The sequence below is a fragment of the Lemur catta genome, chromosome X (assembly GCF_020740605.2).
Source record: "Lemur catta isolate mLemCat1 chromosome X, mLemCat1.pri, whole genome shotgun sequence".
Taxonomy (NCBI): Eukaryota; Metazoa; Chordata; class Mammalia; order Primates; family Lemuridae; genus Lemur; species Lemur catta.
Window position 1 is genome coordinate 10808723 of NC_059155.1, and position 23032 is coordinate 10831754.

At 34.4% G+C, this 23032-nt stretch overlaps 1 protein-coding gene across 1 annotated transcript in view; it reads left to right on the top strand.

Annotated features, from left to right (window-relative positions):
- The window catches only part of RADX (RPA1 related single stranded DNA binding protein, X-linked), a 54262-nt gene that overhangs the window by 23451 nt on the left and 7779 nt on the right, over positions 1–23032 (top strand). Inside the window, exons 7-13 of the mRNA XM_045538118.1 lie at positions 974–1078; positions 2171–2205; positions 4900–4902; positions 6435–6607; positions 10619–10692; positions 14587–14877; positions 21417–21584. Of these exons, the coding sequence (XP_045394074.1) occupies positions 974–1078; positions 2171–2205; positions 4900–4902; positions 6435–6607; positions 10619–10692; positions 14587–14877; positions 21417–21584 (849 nt within the window). The remainder of the gene's footprint in view (positions 1–973; positions 1079–2170; positions 2206–4899; positions 4903–6434; positions 6608–10618; positions 10693–14586; positions 14878–21416; positions 21585–23032) is intronic.

Consider the following 23032-nt stretch of genomic DNA (forward strand, 5'->3'; position numbering starts at 1 on the left):
TCCTATACCGACATCTTTAGCTATTAATATTCATATGTTTGTGCAGTTTTTGAAATAAGGAAAAGTGATATAAATTAAGATAACTCTTATCATTTGAACAGATTTTCTTTATTTTCATTGCTAGAGAATAAAGAAATAACTAGTAAATATAAGATATAGCAAATATATTTGTAGTTATACTCTGAATAAATTTTCATTCTCAAATAAAAACTTACTTTTATGTGATTACAAGAATTTACATTTATTTCTTCATTTCCTGATTTGAAAGACTGTAACTGTTTTGGCATGTAATGAGTTAAAAAATTTTTCTTAAATGTTAGATTAATGAAACTCTAATAACTAAATAACCTGATAAATAATTTAAAACAACTGATAATTTTTGAAAGTAGTTGAAATCTGAGGACATTATAATCTCATTTTCAGGGTTTCTTTTTAGCCTAGCAGGTTAGCAAAGTGACAAGAAAATGAACAGATGATATAAGCCCTGTTATTGGCCTTCAAGTCTAATTAAGATAAATACATGAGAGATATAAAACCCTTGCATAAACAAATACAAATTAATACTGTTTAGCCCACTCTGGTTGAAGGAGTTGTAGTAATTCAGGGTTCAGTGTTAGATTCGGTTAATCAATGAAAGTATCATGGAGAAACTAAGTTTTTTTCTCTGTAGGAAATAACTTTTCATGCTCAGTCAGGTGCCCAGTTAGAATGACTCTGTAGACTAGGATTAGATCCTTGTTGCTCCAAGTATAGTCAGAGGAATGGAGGAACCAGTACTCAACTAGGAACTCATTACAAATGCAGAAGCCCAGGCCCCACTTTAGACCTACTGAATCTGAATTTGCATTTTAACAATAATCCCATGTTATTCCTTTGTTCATTGAAGTTAGAGAAGCATTGTATTAGGTCTTGATTTTGGTATGTCCTTTTTAGAATGCAAAAGTAATTTCAGAAATATATTTATTTTTTACAGTGACATATTTTATGTGTACACAATTGAAAGTTGTCAGAAATGATGCTCAAGTACCTAAACTACTTTACCTCACCACTACCAATGAAAGTCAAGTATTTATTACTGGTGAGTAATTTCTTTGTGTATACTTTGTTGGAAATGTAATATATTTTCTCTTCTCTAGAATCCTTTAGCACATATTAACTTATAACAGTCAACTACAAGATAGCTTTATTTTGCCCTCCTTTATCACTGTAAGAATGTTTTAACAAAAATATTTGGCCTATGGAGTACATTGCTTCTGGATTATGATTGAAGCAATGATTTTTTGACTCAGTGGAGAATTATGTTTATATCCTTCAGTTAACTTTAATTCCTGTTTAATGTAGAATGTAATCTTAAATTGCTTGATAGATTGAAGACCATTAAGCATGCTACCATAGTATGGATTCAGTTTACAATATTTTAAAATACTAAATAAAACAAAAATGAATATCAAATTTTGGTCCCAAGATCTGACATTTATATAGTAAGAAGAGTCTCACTACTTGTCTACAAATATATTATTTTCCCTATTCCCTCTCATAACAGGATCAAAACAATAAAGATTAAAGTTTCCAAATGAGAGGGTGAGGGAATAGTGTAGAATAGGGTATTTACCAGAGCGCAACTATGTTGGTAATTAAGATGTTTGTCAAAAGTAGAGTCTTAGAAAAGGTGTAAGGTACATTTTTGTCAACACATACTTTTTTAAAAATACTATCAGATGTAAATATGACACTTTTAAGTATGTTTGAAGAACATGAATTTAAATGCTGAGCTATATTCATAAGCAGTTTAGTTCATACATAATGCCATACTTTCAGGTTAATACATGGTTTAAAAATCAGTTTTTTCAGAAGATGCCAACCATTTGGACAGTTAGAAAAATTCAGATTATTATTTTTTCTTCTTCCTATGGTTTTTAGCATCCTATAGACAGCTACAGTTTAGTCCACTTAAACTCTAATGCATTATATGTCTGATTTCCTTCTTAGGATTTGTTTACTGTCTTTAAATAATTATCTGCTACATAGTGAATAAGTGAACTTGACTTTTTTACTTAGTAATATGAGAGACTGTTTTAATATTAAACTTCTTATACAAAAAAGTCTATTCAGTTTACTACAGTGACCTTTTTATTTCTCGTTTTTTACGATTTACCCTTCTCGCAAGGAGGTCATAAAGGCCAGCCGTATCCCTACGATGCCAAGGTAAAAAATTTTATTCAGTGGATTAAAACAAAGACCGATTCTGGTGAAGTGATGAATACTGTTATTGGTGGATATTACCCCTTTCCACCAGTGCCAGAGACATTTTCCAAGTATAGTAGTTCGGTTAAAGGTATTTGTATAATTGCCAGTCTCCATGTTCGTATGTTATATGTATGGTATATGCTGTTTACGTTAATCGTCTTTATTCTTTTATGAGAGTGAGCCAAAGTGTAGCAAATTCACTGATAATAATTTTGTCTTAAAGTAGACCGAAAAAATACATGTCATGTATCCTAAAGGTTACTATTATGATTTTATTAGACTGGAAGAAAAGAGAGAATATAGATGACTAACTGGAGATACAGGTTGAGTATCCCTAATCCAAAATCCGAAACTAAAATCTGCTCTAACATCTGAAACTTTTTGAGCGCTGATATGACGCTCAAAGGAAATACTCACTGGAGCATTTTAGACTTTGGATTAGGGTTGCTGAACTGGTAAGTATAATGCAAATATGAAAAAATCTGAAATGTGAAACCTCCTGGTCCCATGTATTTCAGACAAAGGATGCTTAACCTATAATGTCTTGATTTAATGTCATTGAGATCAGATATGACCTTGGTAGATCTCAACTCCTATGACATTACACAGAAAGACTAAAGATATCTAAAAGAGATGCTGGGCAATTTGATATTAAGATACTGTCAACTGTATTATGCTACTTTTGTGATGATATATATTGTTTATAACATAATTGAGTGCTACCTTTAAATCAAAAATGACACCAAAATAAATGAGATGCTGAATTTGGAATTGAAGTACTGATGAGAGACCTAATATTAATTTTACTTTTTTATAATTAGTAGAATTAATATATGACAGTTGAAAAGTTTAATATAAGCATGTTCTTTTTTAAAAGCCATGAAATAATTGCAGTTTTAGAAAAAAAGAGAAACTTTGAAATGCCAACCTATTAATATTATCATCTAAATATTGGCACCTTCTTGTATATCATAATGCTAGCAATATGTAGTATATGGTTGAAATAATTAAAATGTGGTTTTTCTATGCACTGGCTAGGCAACACTTTATAGTTTTAAATATATAAATTACATTAAATATGCAAAATTTCTTTTGCAAATGAAGACTCCAGATTGGAAGCCTGTGTTACAATTTAACTGATAAATGTATTTTGCCTATTTCACAAAAATTACATAAGGGGATGTCAGATATAAGCACAAAGTCTCACAGACTTAAATTAATGTAGCAAGTTTATAATTTCATGTTGTGAAATTACATTGCAAATCTAATTCTTATTTTTATCATTTCAGTTCTTTAAAACTTACAGTTTCCTTGAAATTCATCTTTTGCAGTTGAGTCGCTCTTGACAGCTATAAGTGAAGTGAGAAAGGAGATTGAAGACTTGCAGTATAGGGAACAAAAGCGCATTGCAATTCAGGGGATAATTACTGTTATAAAGTATATCCCCTACAGTGGCGCAACTCAAAGTGCCTCAGCATCAGAAACACTTCGGGTATGGTGCCAGAGAATTAATAGCTTATCTCTGAAAGCACTGTGATCATAATTATAATTGGTACCTTTTACATATTCTTCAGAACTTACATGTATTGACCCTTAATGCTATAAACCTAAGAGAAAAAAATTTCAGCTTTTCATTTCCTTTTTCTGTCATTATTTTGAGGCAGACTGGACTAATAGTCACAGCCTCTAACATTTCCCAAGGCCCTCAAAAGATGGCATCTTGTTTTTGCTTTCTACATAATTTGAGCCTATCATGAATGTTTTAAACTTCCAGGTGGTATATATGTCCATATTCATTTCCTACCTGTTGTCCAGGCTAGTACTACAGGAAGGTTTCCATGGGAAGTTTTTACCTCTGTATCTAGCATGGTAGTCTTACCCAGGTTCTATATGAGATAGCAATAACTCTTGTAGGATAAATGGTAGAAGAGGCCAGTTCTGGAATCTTGGAACAATCAAGACAAATAAGTTAATTTTTCCCATGAGTTTATCTTGTTAAAAACTACATCTATGATTATTACTGTTCATATGGAAATAAATGTTCAATCTAACTTTTCAGTTATACTAGTATAAGAAGCACTTTTATCTTCCCTTAAAAAATATTGTTATAGCAGATGGATTAGATTTAATCATCTTTATAAAAGCACTGTTGATTGCAAAGTTTTGTCACAATTCTTTTTTATTTCAGAATATTGTGGGGCTACAAACGTTTTGGTAACATAAATTGCTTTTGTACCGTTTGAGTCAAAGTTGTAAGTGTGCCCATCCCCCAGATAGTATGCATTGTACCTGTTAGATGTGAATTTACCCATCCCCTCCCCCGCTCCCTCCTGCATGATTTCCAATGAATGTTATCTCCATATGTGCACGTAAGTGTTAATTGATTAGTTCCAATTTAATGGTGAGTACATGTGGTGCTCGTTTTTCCTTTCTTTTGATACTTCACTTAGAAGAATGGTCTTAAGTTCCATCCAGGTTAATACAAGAGGTATTAGTTCACTATTTTTTATGGCTGAGTAGTACTCCATGGTATACATATACCACATTTTATTAATCCACTCATGTATTGATGGGCACTTGGGTTGTTTCCACATCTTTGCAATTGTGAATTATGCTGCTATAAACATTCGAGTGCAGGTGTCATTTTTATAGAATGTCTTTTTTTCCTTTGGGTAAATACCCAGTAGTGGAATTGGTGGATCAAATGGTAGGTCCACTTTTAGTTCTTTGAAGTATCTCCATACTACTTTCCATAAAGGTTGTACTAGTTTGCAGTCCCACCAACAGTGTGTGAGTGTTCCTATCACTCTGCATCCAGGCCAGCATTTGTTGTTTTGGGACTTTTTGATAAAATCCATTCTTGCTGGAGTTAAGTGATATCTCATTGGGATTTGATTTGCATTTCCCTGATGATTAGAGATGTTGAGCATTTTTTCATATATTTATTGGCCATCATTCTATCTTCTTTTGAAAAGTTTCTGTTCCTGTATTTGCCCACTTTTTAATGGGTTGTTTGATTTTTTTCTTGCTGATTTGCTTGAGTTTGCTGATTTGCTTGAGTTCTTTATAGACTCTAGTTATCAGCCTTTTATCAGATATATAGCATGCAAATATTTTCTCCCATTTTGTAGGTTATCTATTTGCTCTATTGATTGTTTCCTTGGCTGTGCAGAAGCTTTTTAATTTAATCAAGTCCCATTTATTTATTTTTTTATTGCTGTGATTGCTTTTTGGGTCTTCCTCATAAATTCTTTGCCTAGGCCAATGTCTATAAGAGTATTTCCAACATATTCTTCTAGAATTCTTATAGTTTCATGCCTTAGGTTTAAATCTGTTATCCATTGTGAGTTGATTTTTGTGAGTGGTGAGAGGTGCAGATCCTGTATCCGTCTTCTACATGTGGCTATCCAATTTTCCCAGTACCATTCATTGAATAGGAATTCTTTTCCCCATCGTATGTTTTTGTCTGCCTTGTCAAAGATCAGATGGCAATATGAGGATGGTTTTATATCTGGGTTCTCTGTTCTGCTCCATTGGTCTATGTCTCTGTTCTTGTGCCAGTACCATGTTGTTTCCATTACTATAGCCTTGTAGTATAGTTTCAAGTCTGGTAAATTGATGCCTCCCGATTTGTTCGTTTTGCTTTAATGTTGCTTTGGCTATACAGGGTCTTCTCTGGTTCCATACAAAACACAGAATTATTTTCTCTATATCTGTCAAAAATGATGTTGGTATTTTAATAGGGATTTCATTGAATCTATAGATCACATTGGGTAGTGTAGACATTTTAACAATGTTGATTCTGCCAATCCATGAGCATAGTATGTTTTTCCGTCTCTTTACATCCTCTGCTATTTCCTTCTTCAGTGTTTCATAGTTCTCCCTGTAGAGGTATTTCACCTCCTTAGTTAAATATATTCCTAGGTATTTTATTTTCTTTGTTGCCATTGTGAAAGGTTTGAGTCTTTGATTTGGTTCTCAGCTTGACTATTGGTATATATGAATGCTACTAATTTCTGTACACTTATTTGGTAGCCTGAGACTTTGCTGAATTCATTTATCAATTCCAGTTGTCACAATTCTTAAGATTATAAGAAATGGATAAATTAAAATTATAGATCTTTTAAGAGAGAAAAAATTTTGTGAATTATTTTTAAATATTTTCTCTAAATTGTTGGTTTTAAAAGGCTAACAGACCCTCAACATCTCAAGCAGCTAGAGGAGAAGCTCAAAGTACACAGAGAAATGTTAAACGACCTCTACATGAAGAGTCTACATGTTTTCAGTGTGTTCAAGAATCATCTGCAAGGATGAGTGCGAGCAGTAAAATAAGAATTCTTCAAGGCACATGTGCCAAACCGTAAGTCGTTTGTGTCAAGTATAGGCAAAGCACATTATTTTATTTTTGGTTTGTCTCTAGCCTGTAAAATAAGCAATTATGATAGAAGCTGTATTAATTTGCTAGGGCTGCCATAACAAGGTACGATGACCGAGTGGCTTAAATACAGTTCTGGAGGCTAGAGTCCAAGATCAAGGTGTCAACAGGGTTAGTTCCCTCTGAGGCCTGTGAGGGAGAATCTGTTCCATGCCTTTCTCTTAGTTTGGCTGGTTTGCTGGAAATCTTTGGCATTCCTTGACTTGTAGAAGCATCATCCCATTCTCTGCCTTTATCTTCACATAGAGTTCTCCCTGTGTGGTGTCTGTGTCCAAATTTCCCCCTTTTAAAAGGAACCAGTCATATTGGATTAGGGGCCCACCTTACTCCAGTATGGCCTCATCTTAACCAGTTACATCTACAGTGACCCTGCTTCCAAATAAGATCACATTCTGAGTTAACTGAGGGTTAGGACTTCATCATATGAGTTTTGTGGGGACATAGTTCAACCAATAACAATCTGCCTCTGGCTCCCAAAATTTGTGTCCTTCTCACATTCAAAATACATTCACCCCGTCACAATATCCCCAAAAGGCTTAAACCATGCCAGCATCAACTCTAGTCCAAAATCTCATTTAAATATCATCTAAATTACAAATGGATGTGATTGATTCATCCGTGATCAGGGTGATTTATCCTGGGACAGAACTCATCATCTGTAAACCTGTGAAATCAGACAAGTTATCTGTCCTGTACACAATGGTGAGACAGGCATAGGATAGACATTCCCATTCTGAAAGGGAGAAACTGGAAGGATAAAAAGAGTCTTGGGTCACAAGCAACCACAAAACTTAGGAAGGCAAATTCCATTAGATTTTAAAACTTCACAGTTTTAACATTGTGTCCTCTGGGCCCACCAAGGTAGCAGCCCAACTTCTTCAGCTCTGGATGGTGGCTCCACACTTTGGAACCAAGGAGATGGTCCCACCCTCTAGAATTGAAAAGGTTGCCCTGTCTTCTGGAATGAAGGAGGTAGTCCCACCTCCAGGGTCATTATTCCATTTTCTTGAAGAATAGCACCTGTTTGTAACCAGGTAACCAAAATAAGGTCACATTCTGAGGTATTGGGGATTAGGACTTCAACATAAGAATTTGGAGGACACAGTTTAACCCATAACAGAAGCCCTCTTTCTGCCATACTCAGCACAGACTAATTGCAAATGAGTTTAAAATGCAGATTTATTTCTAAAAATAAACATTTTTATTTTATTTAAGCATTTTATTTTAATTTAAAACATTATAGCTTATATTTGTATACCAATTATTTAAGCATGGGTCTTCCTACATAAACCTCATCCATTATGAATTGTATATGATTAATAGTTTTGATTTCTTTAAGGTGTCAGGAAAACCCAGACACTCATAAAGTAGTCAGAGTACAGAATCTTTTTGGATTTTAAGATTTTTTTTTTTTCCCCGAGACAAGAGTCTCACTGTGTTCCCTGGGCTAGAGTGCCGTGGCGTCAGCCTAGCTCACAGCAACCTTAGACTCCTGGGCTCAAGTGATCCTTCTGCCTCAGCCTCCAGAATAGCTGGGACTACAGGCATGTGCCACCATGCCCGGCTAATTTTTTGTATATATATTAGTTGTTTGGCTAACTACTTTCTATTTTTAGTAGAGACGGGGGTCTCGCTCCTGCTCAGGCTGGTCTCGAATTCCTGAGCTCAAACGATCTACCCGCCTCGGCCTCCCAGAGTGCTAGTGGATTTTAAGATTTTTTAAACTCCAGTCTTTTTTTTTTTTTTTTTTTTTTTTGAGACAGAGTCTCGCTTTGTCGCCCGGGCTAGAGTGAGTGCCGTGGCATCAGCCTAGCTCACAGCAACCTCAAACTCCTGGGCGTAAAGGATCCTACTGCCTCAGCCTCCCGAGTAGCTGGGACTATAGGCATGCGCCACCATGCCCGGCTAATTTTTTTTCTATATAGATTTTTAGCTGTCCAAATCATTTCTTTCTATTTTTGGTAGAGACAGGGTCTCACTCTTGCTCAGGCTAAACTCCAGTCTTTTAAATTCCAGAGTAGCTATGCCCAATTGGGCAACAGTTTTTGGTTATAAATAAATAATAAGTTCATTTATCAAGGTTATAAATACTAGCATCCTTGATAAATTTACTTATTGCTTCTAAAAGTTTGTAGTTTTTTGGGGGGGATTTTCTCTGCACAGATCATGTAATCTGCAAATGATGGTAGTTTATTTCTTCCTTTCCAATTATTTTGCCTTTTATTTCTTTTTCTTGTGTTATTGTACTGGCTAGGACCTTTAGTACAATGTTGAATAGAATTTGTAGTAAAGAGCATCTAGGTCTCATTTTTAATCTCAGAAGGAAATTTCTCAAGATTTCACCATTGAGAAATTTGGTGAATAATTTTTATCAGATTAAGTAAATTTCCTTCTAATCCTAGTTTGCTAAGTTATTCTCATGAATGTGAGTTGAATTTTGCCAAATGTTTATCCTGAGTTTATTAATCTATTAACTTTTTTACCTTTTGTTCTTTCCATGTAGTTAATTAAACTGATTAATTTCTTGAATGTTAAATCACCCATGCATTCTTATAAATAATTTTACTTGCTTATGATATATTACCCTTTTTATATATCAGTGTATTTGATTTTGTAATATTTTAGTTAGCATTTTTGTATCCATGTTCATGAGAGAGATTGAGCTATAGATTTTTATCTCTTGTAATATGCTTATTATGGATGTATATCAAGTTTATGCTGGCCTTATTAAAAAAATAATTGGGAAGCATTTCCTCTTTTATTCTCTGTAAGAGAATATGGAAGATTGGTATTATTTCTTCCTTAAATATTTAGATGAATTCTCCAGTGAAACCATCTGGGTCTGAGGTTTTCTTTTGGGGAAAGTTTTGAATAGATGATTCAATTTCTCGGGGGAATGGCGGGGACATGGGCAATATACATAACCTAAACTTTTGTACCCCCATAATAAGCTGAAATAAAAAAATAAAAAATAAGAGATAAATCTCTTGATAAAATAGGTTGAGCAATATTATGTGTCATTCTACAATATGACATTTCTGTTTCACTTTATGCCTTTAGTTTTGGAAATACAACAATAGGAAAGCACTCATCACAGCAATATGCTAAAGCCTATAAGATGGAAATCTTTCCGTATAAAAGCATGGTTCTCCTTAGCTTCAGAATAAGATGTTTCCCCTTTTCTCCACTCATTTCTTTTCCATAAACAGTTTTTGAGCAGCTACTATATGGAGCTACAGAAACTAATAAAATAAAGTCTATACTTTCATAGAGAGTTTAGTCTGGTGGAAAAGACAGACCTATAAAACTGTACTTTCAGTACAGTGTAATGAATACTATGATAGAAGTTTATTCATAGTGCCATAACAGCATATACAAGTAGTTAGCCTTGACTAGAAATGAGGGGAGGCTTCTTATAGGAAATAATGCCTGAACTAAAATTTGAAGAATGAATAAAAGTTAACCAGGCAAAGGAAAGAGGAATAGGATTATTTCAGGTAGAAATAAAAGCACAAAGGTTTAAAAAAGCATGGGACTAATATGAAAATACGAAATGAGATTGAAGAGATAGGCCAGACTGTTTACCAAAATTTTTGAACAAAGAAAACATAAAAACTAGGCCATTGCACTAATTTTTAAATTTCCATCACAAAGAATGAAAATATTTCCATCCTTAGCTGATATTTAGTAAAGTTAAATGTTCCCTTTTATGGAATACTCCTAACAGAAAATTAAAATCTCTTGTAATATTTGAATTGTATTATGTATAGATATTTTAATAATTATTTGTGTATTTTAATGCATTATTGTAAGGAACTTGTATATTTTCTCAATTTATTGAATTAGAATAAATTCTGAATAGAACCAATTAGGTTTTTATTTATCATATAAGTCTGTTTTTATAACTATTGGTTATCTTTTTTTAATCCTTTGTAGAGTTGCTGTACCTCAGGAAGAAGCTTCTGTACAAGAAAAAGGAAATAAACTAGGCATGCCAAGTATCTCCCCACGTATGTTACTGTTTATTATTATTTATGAAAACTTTATGGGACATTATTATACACAGATTACTATTTGCATATAGTAATATGTGCTTCCATATAGTAATATAGTGCTTTTGGTAGATATATAGCTAGTTGTTTCATTACTGGTTTATATTTATATTAGCAATGTCACTGCCAAAAATACTAATCAATTTGGTATCATCCCCAAAGTGAAAGTAATTATAAACAAAGTTATACTTACCAGTTTGTTTCTTCAGTAGTAGTACATCCCTTCCAATGTACTGTTTTTAATTAACAGAAAAATAATTAAGTAGCAAGTTTAATTTTGATTGATGGTAATTTTAAGTAAGTCTTAAAAGTAAGTTGTATCTGCTTTTTTTTTTTTGCCATTATGTTGATTGGTTTGAACTTTGGGTTCATTTATGAAGTGATTTAATAATACAATTTTGTTCCAGTAGGGTGCCCTTAGAGTGATTTGGTTCAAATCAGTTCTTATAAGGGATTATCTCTTTGGACTACACTTTTTAGCTTTATCTCCTTCTTGCTTTTGGTGGTGTTACTATTTTGTTTTCAATGTCCACCTAGACAGAAGTGATACTGCCATTTTATTCCATACTATATTGTTAAATTTGATGTCTTATCAACCTTTCCAAAGTATTTTAATATGGTTTTTGTTGATTGTACATGATATGAAATCGGGGCATTTTGAACAATTCCATTCTAAAAATTTTTTTTTTTTCTTTTTTTGAGACAGAGTCTCGCTGTGTTGCCCGGGCTAGAGTGAGTGCCATGGCATCAGCCTATCTCACAGCAACCTCAAACTCCTAGGCTTAAGGGATCCTACTGCCTCAGCCTCCCGAGTAGCTGGGACGACAGGCATGCGCCACCATGCCCGGCTAATTTTTTTTTATATATATATTTTTAGTTGGCCAGCTAATTTCTTTCTATTTTTAGTAGAGATGGGGTCTCGCTCTTGCTCAGGCTGGTCTCGAACTCCTGACCTCCAGCGATCCACCCACCTCGGCCTCCCAGAGTGCTAGTATTACAGGCGTGAGCCACTGCGCCCAGCCCATTCTAAAAATTTTTAATCTTTTTTTAAAAAATAATACCCATCTGTACTAACCTTACCTATTAGATTTATGTAGATTACCTAATAATAAATTATTACTGAATAAGGCTGAATACTTTGTCCAAAAGTTTTAATGCACATTTTAGATGGCTTGAGTAAAAATATGTAATCTTGGGACTCCTGGAGAAAAAGATTGTTTTCCCCAAATAAGCATAATTTGAAATTTAAAAAAAAGTTTCTCAGAAAACAAATCTTACCCGGACTCTAAATTCTAAAAATGAAGGAGAAAAACATATTAATAATTGTTTCCAGATTTTGTCATTCTCTGCTGAATATCCAAGAAGGCAATCAAATTTCTTTTTTTTTTGAGACAGAGTCTCACTCTGTTGCCCGGGCTAGAGTGCTGTGGCGTCAGCCTAGCTCACAGCAACCTCAAACTCCTGGGCTCAAGCAATCCTCCTGCCTCAGCCTCCGAAGTAGCTGGGACTACAGGCATGTACCACCATGCCCGGCTAATTTTTTCTATATATATATGTTTTTAGCTGTCCGTATAATTTCTTTTCTATTTTTAGTAGAGACGGGGTCTCGGTCTTGCTCAGGCTGGTCTCGAACTCCTGAGCTCAAACAATCCGCTCGCCTCAGCCTCCCAGAGTGCTAGGATTACAGGTGTGAGCCACCGCGCCTGGCCAAATTTCTAATCTTCAGTTTGTCAATTTGGTTATTAAATTTTATAAAGATCTTTACATTAGCATCTGCTTAGATCATCCCCTCTGTTTTGCCTACAGGAAGTAATATGGTACTTCCCACAATTATATAATAGTACCAGCCATTTATTGGACATTCATGTGCCAACCACTGTGCTGAGCTTTTCATACACATTTTGTTTATCCCATGGGGAATGATTATTTGAAATTAATCTCATTTTTTCCTTCCTATCCCATACTATTTTGGAGAAAAATTTTGTTTAGCTATAAGTTTATCATTTACTTGCTAATAAAACTTAAAGAGTAAAATTGGCTGGGCATGGTGGCTCGTGCCTGTAATTCTAACACTCTTGGAGGCCAAGGCAGGAGAATCACTTGAGGTCAGGGGTTGGAGACCAGCCTGAGCAAGAGCAAGAACCCTGTCTCTACCAAAAATAGAAAAAATTAGCTGGGCATGGTGGCGTGCACCTGTAGTCCCTGCTACTAGGGAGGCTGAGGCAGGAGGCTCTCCTGAGCCCAGGAGTTTGAAGCTGCGGTGAGCTGTGATGATATCACTGTACCCAGGGCAACAGAGTGAGACTCTCTCTCAAAAAAAAAAAATTGAAGTAGCATATAACCGTTTCTTTTGCATGCTATCTTCTGGAACAAGTCAATCAGGAAAATTCAGTATGGCTTAGATTACTGTAATATCTACTATTGTTGCAATTATGTACTTTTATTAATTTGAGAAGAGATTTATTTCTAGAAGATAAAAAGGATGAAATTATTTCCCAATCCTCAGTTTAGTCCTATTAACATTAAGTTTTTCTCTTGGCTTTGATTTATTCCTTTCTTTCCTTTTCATGTGTGATTAAATTTGTTATCCCTTTTGTTATCAAGCATTATTATAGGAAGCTAAGTGTGTTCATGAACTGAATTTTGAGCTTAAAAAATCTCTTCTGTAGTATTATAGTATTTTAAATTCCTGGCAAGTAAGAAGTGTGTGATCATCTTCTTCTTCTTCCCTTACAACTCAATCTAATACTTTACTTTGTAATAAATTTTTAGCAAGTCTTCAGCTAGGTTGGAAAAACCAAGCCAAGTAGTCTGGGAATATGGAATAAAGTCTGAAAATCATGAGGAGTGGTATGTTACCTGTACTGAAACCTTTCTTTTGAAGCCACCTTCATAAGAGTCTACACCAGGATTATAGCCTGCAAGAAAGCAGCTCAGCAAACCTTGGCAAACTCTGAAACAGAGTTGCTGTCAGCAACTCCTCAGCTAGCAGAACTGATAATTTAAGAGTCTTGTTCCAAAATTTAATTTTTTCTGATTCTACCATATGTTTTCAGTCCCCAGGATATACTATTCAATTACAATATTATTTGTACCAAATTCCCTAGCACATGTCTGACACATAACAGGTGCTCATTAATTATTTGTTGAATGAATGAATGTCATAATGTGTAAGGGATAAATTATACTCTGCCTTAGAAATTAAATGTGTTAGATAAATTGTACATAAATGATAATTTGACTTGATGATAGAGAATAATCAAGAGTTGAGTGGAGTCTTTCATCTCAGTTTAGTTCCCTCTTTGGTTTCAATATGTTATTTATATCTCAAAGGAGTGTCATATATAATAAATAAATGACCCTTTTGAAGGAGAGATGTATCGAAGAACAAGACTGTATTTGTTCAGGCTACTTTTAGCAAAGATTAACAAAATTTTATTTTAAGCTCAAATTTCATCTATAGTGAGTAATCTCTAAAGGGTACTATTCTCATGAATTTGTTTTAACTTGAATGTGTCACTTAATATAAAAGAAATATATGTTTATTTAAGAGTATTTAGAAAATATAGAAAAATATAATGAAGAAAATTATAAATTTCCCTAATTCCAACAGAAAAAAACAATATCACTTTTAATATTTTGTAATAAGTTTATTTCGAAAGTGAATTTTTAGTCCATTCTTCACTTTCATAAGAATTATCTTTTGTATATTCATTTTACATTTTGTAGGTGGTGGTTTGATCTTTAAAGTTACTTAACCTGTTCTTCATTAATGTGTGCTTTTTTGCAGTGAATAACTTGATTTGGTTAGTTTCTAGGTCAACTATGTCTATCTCATTGTGTCTTTAACAGGTCGAGAAAGTGCACGCCCTAATCCCCAAAGGAGAGCCAGAAAAACTATGGGTGATAGGTGGGTGAGTCAGCAGTGGAGAGAAAAAAAGTTTGGCTTAATAGATCACCTGCATTACAGCCGTGTTTATCCTGAAAGTATTCCACGGAAATTTGTTTTTGAGCACAAAAAGTTTCTTACTGAGCTGTATAATTCTCAGCCTGCAAAATACATACCACCAGAAGGAAGGCCTCCAAAACTTGATGATTTTAAGAGTGCCCGAATCCTTGGACATTTTGAAGTAACCATCCTAGGTAAGTTAAATGTTCTTCTCTTTGAATATAATCAATTTAACATACTTTTAAATATAGATACTATTTTTTTAAAAAATTAAGTCCCTCCCCACACACACACACAAAAAAAATGAAGCGCAAGGGGAGCTCTTGTTTGGTTCAAACAAAAGGAATGGAGCACTAATTCTGGAATAAATGAAGTTCTAATTATGGGCTTCTAAACATTGGCAAGTCCTTGGAAAGTATTTGTGGGGAAAAGAATGAGAACTAAGGGAAGTTTTTTTCACTCCTGGCTATCTTACTACTTCTAAGACTGGTTCTGTTCTCCCTTAGCCACCACTTTCTTGCCCATATTCCATGCCTCTTTCTGAGTTCATCTGAACCAATGAAAGGTAAAGTCTAAGAGAAAGAGAAAAAGGGGTATTAATCAAGAGAAACCCCCATGAAAAGATGTCTGTTTAGCCCTTGAAGAAAATGGAATGCTCAAGTAACTAAGGTTGAACAGAAAGAAGTTATTGAAAACACTTCCCTTATCTGAGAAGGGAAAATAAGTTGATTTCCCAGGCTGTTCAAATCTGAGAGGTAACTGTGGAATTTATAGAAATTTAAAGGAGTCAAAACATTTTAAAACTTAGATTTATTTTTAAGTTTTTTATAATTAATGAAAAATTAATTTTAAAAAAATCCTAAAATAAAATCTTAGCCGAAATGACTCTCAGAGTCAAGAAAAAATTTATATTTGTGTGTCACAAGATGATCTTAGCACTAGATCTTTTTACCTTAAAATGAAGGAATGAGGAAAAATCATTAGCAAATTAATTTAATGGCTGAACAATGTAGTTCATGGATTTTTACATCTGTAATACTAGAATGAATTGCCTTGACTTTTATCACATTCTTTTTTCCCCCTTTATTCTCTCCCATCCCCTCTTCCCTACCTCCTCACACATAAATGTATACATGCATGTGAGTATGTGATATAATCTAGGAAACGTCTAAAGTTTTACTGACCCTGTTAGATAATCATAGACCTACGTTTCAAATGCTTCTTTCACTAGATCGCACTACTTGTTGTCTTCAGATAGTTTCTCAACCTTAGTTTTATATCTAGGAAACAAAAATGATAGCAAAGTTTCCCATACGTCACAAAAAGTAACCATGGAAATGATGAGTTCATCTAGAAACATCGAAATTGAATATTTTTCTTCCTTTTAACATGCTACTAATCTATTGAAACAGCTTGATTAAGACATCTCAGCTGTCTTACATGTAATCGTAAACTTTTTAGCTTTGGCTATGAGTCAGCTAAAAGTAGGAATCAAATGTGAAGAAGGAACATTTATCATTCTGCCTTCTAGCTCTAATCCATGTTACAAATATGCTGTTTTTTATATAACATTTATACCCTACCTTTTTCCAAGGATGATTTGCAGAGTTAAAAGACAGTGAAAAATAAGCTGTTTATGACTAAAACAAAACAGAACATTTTAAAGGAAGCAGAAAAAATGGGATTTTACTAGGTACTTACAAATAACCAAATTACTGCCATTTGGCAGTAATTTTCCCTAAGCTTTCTAGCAGGGTGGGAAAAAGGGTTTTGGGGTTGGATGTTTTTGTTTTTGTTTTTCTGATGACATACTTAATTTTAGAGCTAAAAGAAACTTGGATATCTTTTAGTCTTACTTTCTGGCTAGGTAAAAGCCAGGCAGTGATCAGAAATCAAATCCCCTGAGTTGCTAAACATATCTTCTGTTGCAGTGAAAACAATCATATATAGGAATCCTGTTATTTTTTTCCTCAAACAAAATTCAAATCTGAACCTGCTATATGAAATTATTGTATAAATAGCACAGAATAACAAATGGGTTGATATCTTCAACTATGGTTTTCTTCTTTAAAGAAGAAATGCAAATTCTCTTTCAGATAGTTGATTCCTGCATCAACCTTATAATATACATTATCAGTATAATCATCAGTCATATCTTAATAAAGCATTTCTATAAAGGAATATATTTTTACTTTATTATATAATCTGAGTACATCACTCTCTAATAGTTTGGCTTAATATAGCAATAAAATCTAGAAAACTAGGATAAATGGTACTGGATCCAGTGATTCTTATACAACCTTGGTAGAAGAGGGTAGCCTATAAAAATCATCTGAGGAAGGCCTACCCCACTTTTTGGAATTCTGGTACACACTAGAGAAGCAGCTCATTCAGTCTCTTGCCCTTTGTAAGGGAAATATTGCCACAGAGAGCAATGAATGTATCCTGTCCATCAGGTATACAGGAGTATAATGAAGGTTGAGAACTACTATTCTATAAGTAGTAATTGAAATATAGACATTTTCTGATACTGGTTAAATGAGAGCTGAATATCAGTGATGAAAGTGGTGAATTTGTCAGATGTTTTAGGGAAGTATGAACCCAAGTTGTATTAGGAGACTAGACAAATGTCTATATATTTTAAGAATGGGCATGAGCAATGAACTCAGAAGAGAGGTTTAAATCTCTTATTAATGTTCTATTAGTTAAAAGATAGGCTCCTAAACCTGAAAGATGACTTTAAGAGTATCCTGCACAAGGAGTCACGCTTGTTCTGTAAAGGGTCAAGGATCAAATGTTTGAGGCTGTGCAGGCCAGACAATTTCTGTTACAACTGTTCAGCTCTGCTGTTTTAATGTGAAAGCAGCCACAGACAATATGTAAATGAACGTGCATGGCTAAAATTTGAGTTTCATATTTTCATGTATCATAAAATGTTATTCTTCTGATTTTTTTAACCATTTAAAAATGTAAAAGCCAGTCTCAGTTCATGGGATATACAAAACTAGGTGCAGGCCGGGCGAGGTGGCTCACGCCTGTAATCCTAGCACTTGGGAGGCTGAGGCAGGCGGATCGTTTGAGTTCAGGAGTTTGAGACCAGCCTGAGCAAGAGCTTGACCCTGTCTCCACTAAAAAAATAGAAAGAAATTAGCTGGACAACTAAAAATATATAGAAAAAAAATTTAGCCAGGCATGGTGGCGCATGCCTGTAGTCCCAGCTACTCGGGAGGCTGAGACAGTAGGATAACTTGAGCCCAGTAGTTTGAGGTTGCTGTGAGCTATGATGACGCCACGGCACTCTAGCCCGGGCAACAGAGTGAGACTCTGTCTTAACAAAAAAAAAAAAAAACAAAACAAAAAAAACAACTAGGTGCAGGCTAGACTTGGCTCTCCTCCAGTCATAATTTGCTGACCCCTGTTCTAGACCCCTGTTCATAGTTATGACTGCCTAAACCAATCCAGGCAGATAAATCTGTATGACACTTAAAAGTTCTCCAAGCACTAAGATTGTCTAACTTACATTGATGCTGTCTTCTAGTGGTTTATTATCCCTGTGCAAAATCTTGCTAGTTTCTGTAGGATCCAGCAATTTTGAAATACCTTATTCTTGAAGCCAGATGTTATTTGGACCACAACCCTGTTACTCAGTCATTAGCTCTGACTGGTATAGAGTGAATTGTTACTGAAAACATTAAATAGAATTATTAATCTTCCTTCCCACAGTTCTAATAGCTCTCAACAACTAGCTCAGTATGGTGGCAATATCAGAAACCTATCTCAGAAGCACTGGTTCTTATCTTAAAATCTTTGCTACATCATTTCACTTGCCTCAAATCAGTAAGATAGTAATAACTAAAACCTCCGCCCATTGCCAACCATGTAAGATCACACACTTTAAAGAGAATATTTTGAGATGAAATAACAACCTAAATTTTCAGTGCCTTTAGCCAAGTACAAAATTTAAAATCTTTTGGTCAGTCTCTCCCAATTTTATCTCTCACCTTAAATATAAGAAGACACTTTTCAAAAGTTTAATTGAATGTATAGATGTCATCAGTATATCGTTGGCTCTACTAACACTAATTTAGTTACTCATAAAATCTGATGAATCACAGTTTGAGTCATCTTTTCATATAGTCCATAAATATGTAAAATATTTTGTACCAAAAAAAAAAGAATGCTCTCTTCAATTTGCCTTTGACTTAGACACTTAGGAACATAATCCAGCCAGCCTTTCATAAGTCTCTGAGGCCATCTATTTGTCTTTTGGAAGTCAAGAGATATAAACCCCAGTAATAGCATTTATGATGAGGGAACCAACAGTGAGGGAACCCATGCTACTCAGCTAATCGTTCAAGTGGGCTTTCAGCAAGGAAGGAGGCATACCTCAGGGGTACAAATAATTGATCCTGACCCCACAGGCTAATACCAAGGTGGCTAAGAATTAGGTTGGTCTATGTGGCTGCTTTAATGGGAGAAAAAAATACAGGTAAATGAAGCCTTATTATTTCAATGTAACTATAGCATATTAAATTACCTTGATGTCACAATTAATGCTATTAAAATTTTAAATTATCATTTGAATGCATTTTACAGAAAAGGAAAAGAACAAACCATATGACAAATTTTGTCTAAAAATGTTTTGACAAAAAAATCTAGCAAAGATTATTTTAACAGCTCTCCTTACATTGTAGCCATTGTTACTGGGGTTTGTACAAGATATTTGTGTTCATTTCTTGGTAATGGGAATATGTATGAATTTATATTTGAACACAAATGCACAAATGTCTTAAAGTCTAGTATTGAAAAATTATAGGTGAAATACACAAATGTACATTTATTTACTCAATTTAACAAATATTTACTGAGCACCAACTGTGTGTCTAGCACTGTTCTAGGTGCTAAAGTTACATTAGTGAACACAATTGATTAAAAACCCTGCCCTAAGACTGCTTGTAGTAGAGTGAGATAGTGATAATCGCTAGGAAAAAAAGGGGCTGGGGAGTGCTGTAGTAGGAAAGGGTTAAATTTTAAATAAAGTGGCCAGCAGAGGTCTCCCTGAGAAAGTAACATTACACCAGAAACCTGATGGAGGTGAAGGAGCAAGTCATGTAGTTATCTGGGGAAAGAACATTCTAGGCTAGAGCAGCAGTACAGAAACCCTGAGGCCTGTTGACTAATACATTTGCACTTTGAACTCTAGTTTTAATGAAACAGCTCAGAACAAACATTACTTATAATGCTGAAGCTAAATTCACAGTATTTTGTAATTTAGAAAGCAACTCAAAATAATATACATGACACACTGATAATAAAGCTGCCTTCCTGAAAATACCAGGATTTCCAACTTCTGGTATTTTCTCAGTTCTAAGGCATGCTTTCTCTTCACATTTGCAAGTTGGAAATCACCTTATGGTTAATAATTACATTTAATGCAGTGTTTTCTTTTTTATAAAAAAACATAAAATTAATGGCATGTCTTAGAGTTTAGTCTTAGAATCAAGGAGAGAGACCATTGTATGCACATTCACAGGAGTTTTGCAGCATTGCTAAGAGTTGTGGGATAGCTACACTTCTTAAAATACTGAATTGGAATCCTTGGGAAATTTTAGCTAATATGATTATTTTAGATTATGAATACCAAATTTTAGTTATCCTTGAAAAGCTTTAAATGGCCCTTAGTTGTATGTTAAATTAAAGCTATGAGATTTAGTGTCATTTGCTCATAAAAAGCAAAGGACTTTCATTTCTAGATCAGTTTGCAGCTTAACAAGGACTTTGTTTACCCATCATTGGCCCATACTCAGTACTTAAGAATTGCTAGAAGGGAGGAACAGGAGAAATATTAAGATCATAGAATCTAGTGACTAAATATCTGGGAAGAGTAAAAGGGAGGAGTTAAGGATAACTCAGGTTTCAGCTTTGGGTGACTGGATGGAATTCATAGTTTAAAAGCTGTGTTCTGTGTGTTTGTTTACCCTTGCTCTAGCTAAAATGGTCTCTTTACTCTGGTCTATACCTTTCACTTGTGCTACTCCCTGCTGTGCTGAAATGCCCTCCTCTCTGTTTATTTAAATGCTACTCCTCCTTTAGTACCCAGCTCAAACCCTTGTCTTCCACTAGGAAGTCTTTTTTATCCACCTTGACATTGACCCAAATAAAGAGATGACAGTCAGAAGTCAGGATTCACTTTGGTTGTTCCCCCTTAGCCCTTTTTCTACTGCAACATTTTATAGCCCTAATGGTGAGTGTGTGAAGCTTGTCTTGTATATTTAAGGACAGATGGGACCTAGTTTACTACCATCCTTGGCCTTGCTTGAGTCAGATATCCTTAAGTCCAAAGAGCAATAAGGGAACCAATAATCATCTCTGAATTCTCCTATCCTGTAGTGGCATGAATGACCAAGGAAATGCTCTACATGTCTTCACTTATGTGACCAGGCTGTCCTCTGGAAAATAAGATTTCAGTCTTCCATCAATGGGAAAAACATTTTGAATTATTATTTCCAGCAATGGTGATAGGTTGCATTGAAGTGTCTAGTCATTCAACCAAGAGTATGTATTTATAAATCGTTTGCAGAGCTAAGAGTTTAGTCCCCAGTTTTGAAACACAGGTTTTTTCCCAGGTCTGAAGCTATTTGCACATGTTAGGATTAAACCAGCAAACTTGGCTTCCTTAGGACTATATGCTAACCCACTGAACATTCAGTAACGTGTGATTTTTCTCTAATAGGTCTGAACCATGAGATAGCAATTGATGTCGCATTCCTACCCATGTATTGTCCAAAAGATGTCCGAACATCTCAAGTAGACACATTGTTAAGCTGCATGAATTACAGCTGTGTATTTCCACCAGAATTAACTGGCAATGACCGACTGCAAGGTCCAAGAGGACTTGCCGGTAAGACAATCTCAGTATTCTTTTCACTCAGAAAAAAGTAATATAATAAGCAGTCCTAAGCTTAAGATTTTATTACGTAAATAGTTCTAGCCTTTAAATTTAATGTAGTTTTAATTCAAGAGTTATTTGGTAAATGAACCCCAAGACTTATAAATGAGAATGTCTTTTAAATAAATTGAATAACTTGTTTCTATTCCATCCAGCTATTAAGAATATTCTCTTATAATAAAATTCCAAATGTAATTGTTTCATCAGACCTAAGTGGTATGCACATGGAGCAGTACAAATTCTACTCTTTTCTCCTTTTAACTCAGGCGAGACAATTTGTCATTTCACCTTATAATTGCCTGAAATCATAATACCTCCAGTGTAATTGTTTTCTCTTACCTAAATGTTTAGTTATTCAAGTCCTATGCAATAAATTCCTTTAGGATTGCTAGGAGTGTATGTAATCCCAATAGTGAAACTCTTCAACCAACTAATTGTTTAGGCTGTTGCATAATATACTGAACTTTAAATTATTTCTGTATACCTATAAAATTATGTGTCCAGTTATAATTATCCTATTCACTGTCTGTTGTTATTTCTAATTTCTAATCATGTGGTAAAGTTTCTAGCAATTTTCATTGAGCTTATCAGGATATTACATTTTAAAAGAGCTGTTAAGAAAGGCTTTATTATCTTGGGATTTTGTGGTAGGTCTTTCTAAGCTGATGAAACCCTTGAGTGTATGTTGTTTTTCAATGAGTGTTATAAGCTATGCCTGATGATAAAGTAACTTTTGGCAGTAATGGTTGCTGCAGACTGAACTTGAGTATCTAATTTTATAAGAGGTGAGGATTTTTAATTTTCCCCACAGTCCATTGTAGAGATGATGTATTAGTTGATTTGCAGTATTACTTCCTACATTGCAGCTTCTTAGACTTTCGGTAATTTCAGATTTCTTAATTAGTGCCCCAACATATAGTTTAAATATTTGTGTACTCATGTATGCTGTTATTTCATACAATATCCACTTCTGTCACATGTCTGCTACTATATATATATATATATATATGCATGCTATTATTAATATAAACTATCAGGTCAGAGTTCTCAGCTATCTGCTTGTTACTAGTGCCAGTATTCTTCCAGTAGTCACTACCGTGGTCACATGAAAAATACCTGGTATCATTCTGTCAGAGCAGTTACTATTTGGGACATGAAAGACAACAATCACTAGGGAAGAAAAATGAATTGGTAATCAAAGGCAAAGTGATTAATTTTGAGTGGAATACAATGTTTTTCATGACATAGCATTCATAATAGTAATAGTATCCATTTAACTCTGTGCCCGTCCATTTTACTTAAGTTATAACTAATCCTAATAGAAACCTTGCAAGGTGAACATTATTATCCCCTATTTATAAATAACTAGACTGAAAATCAGAGAGATTCACTAGCATGAG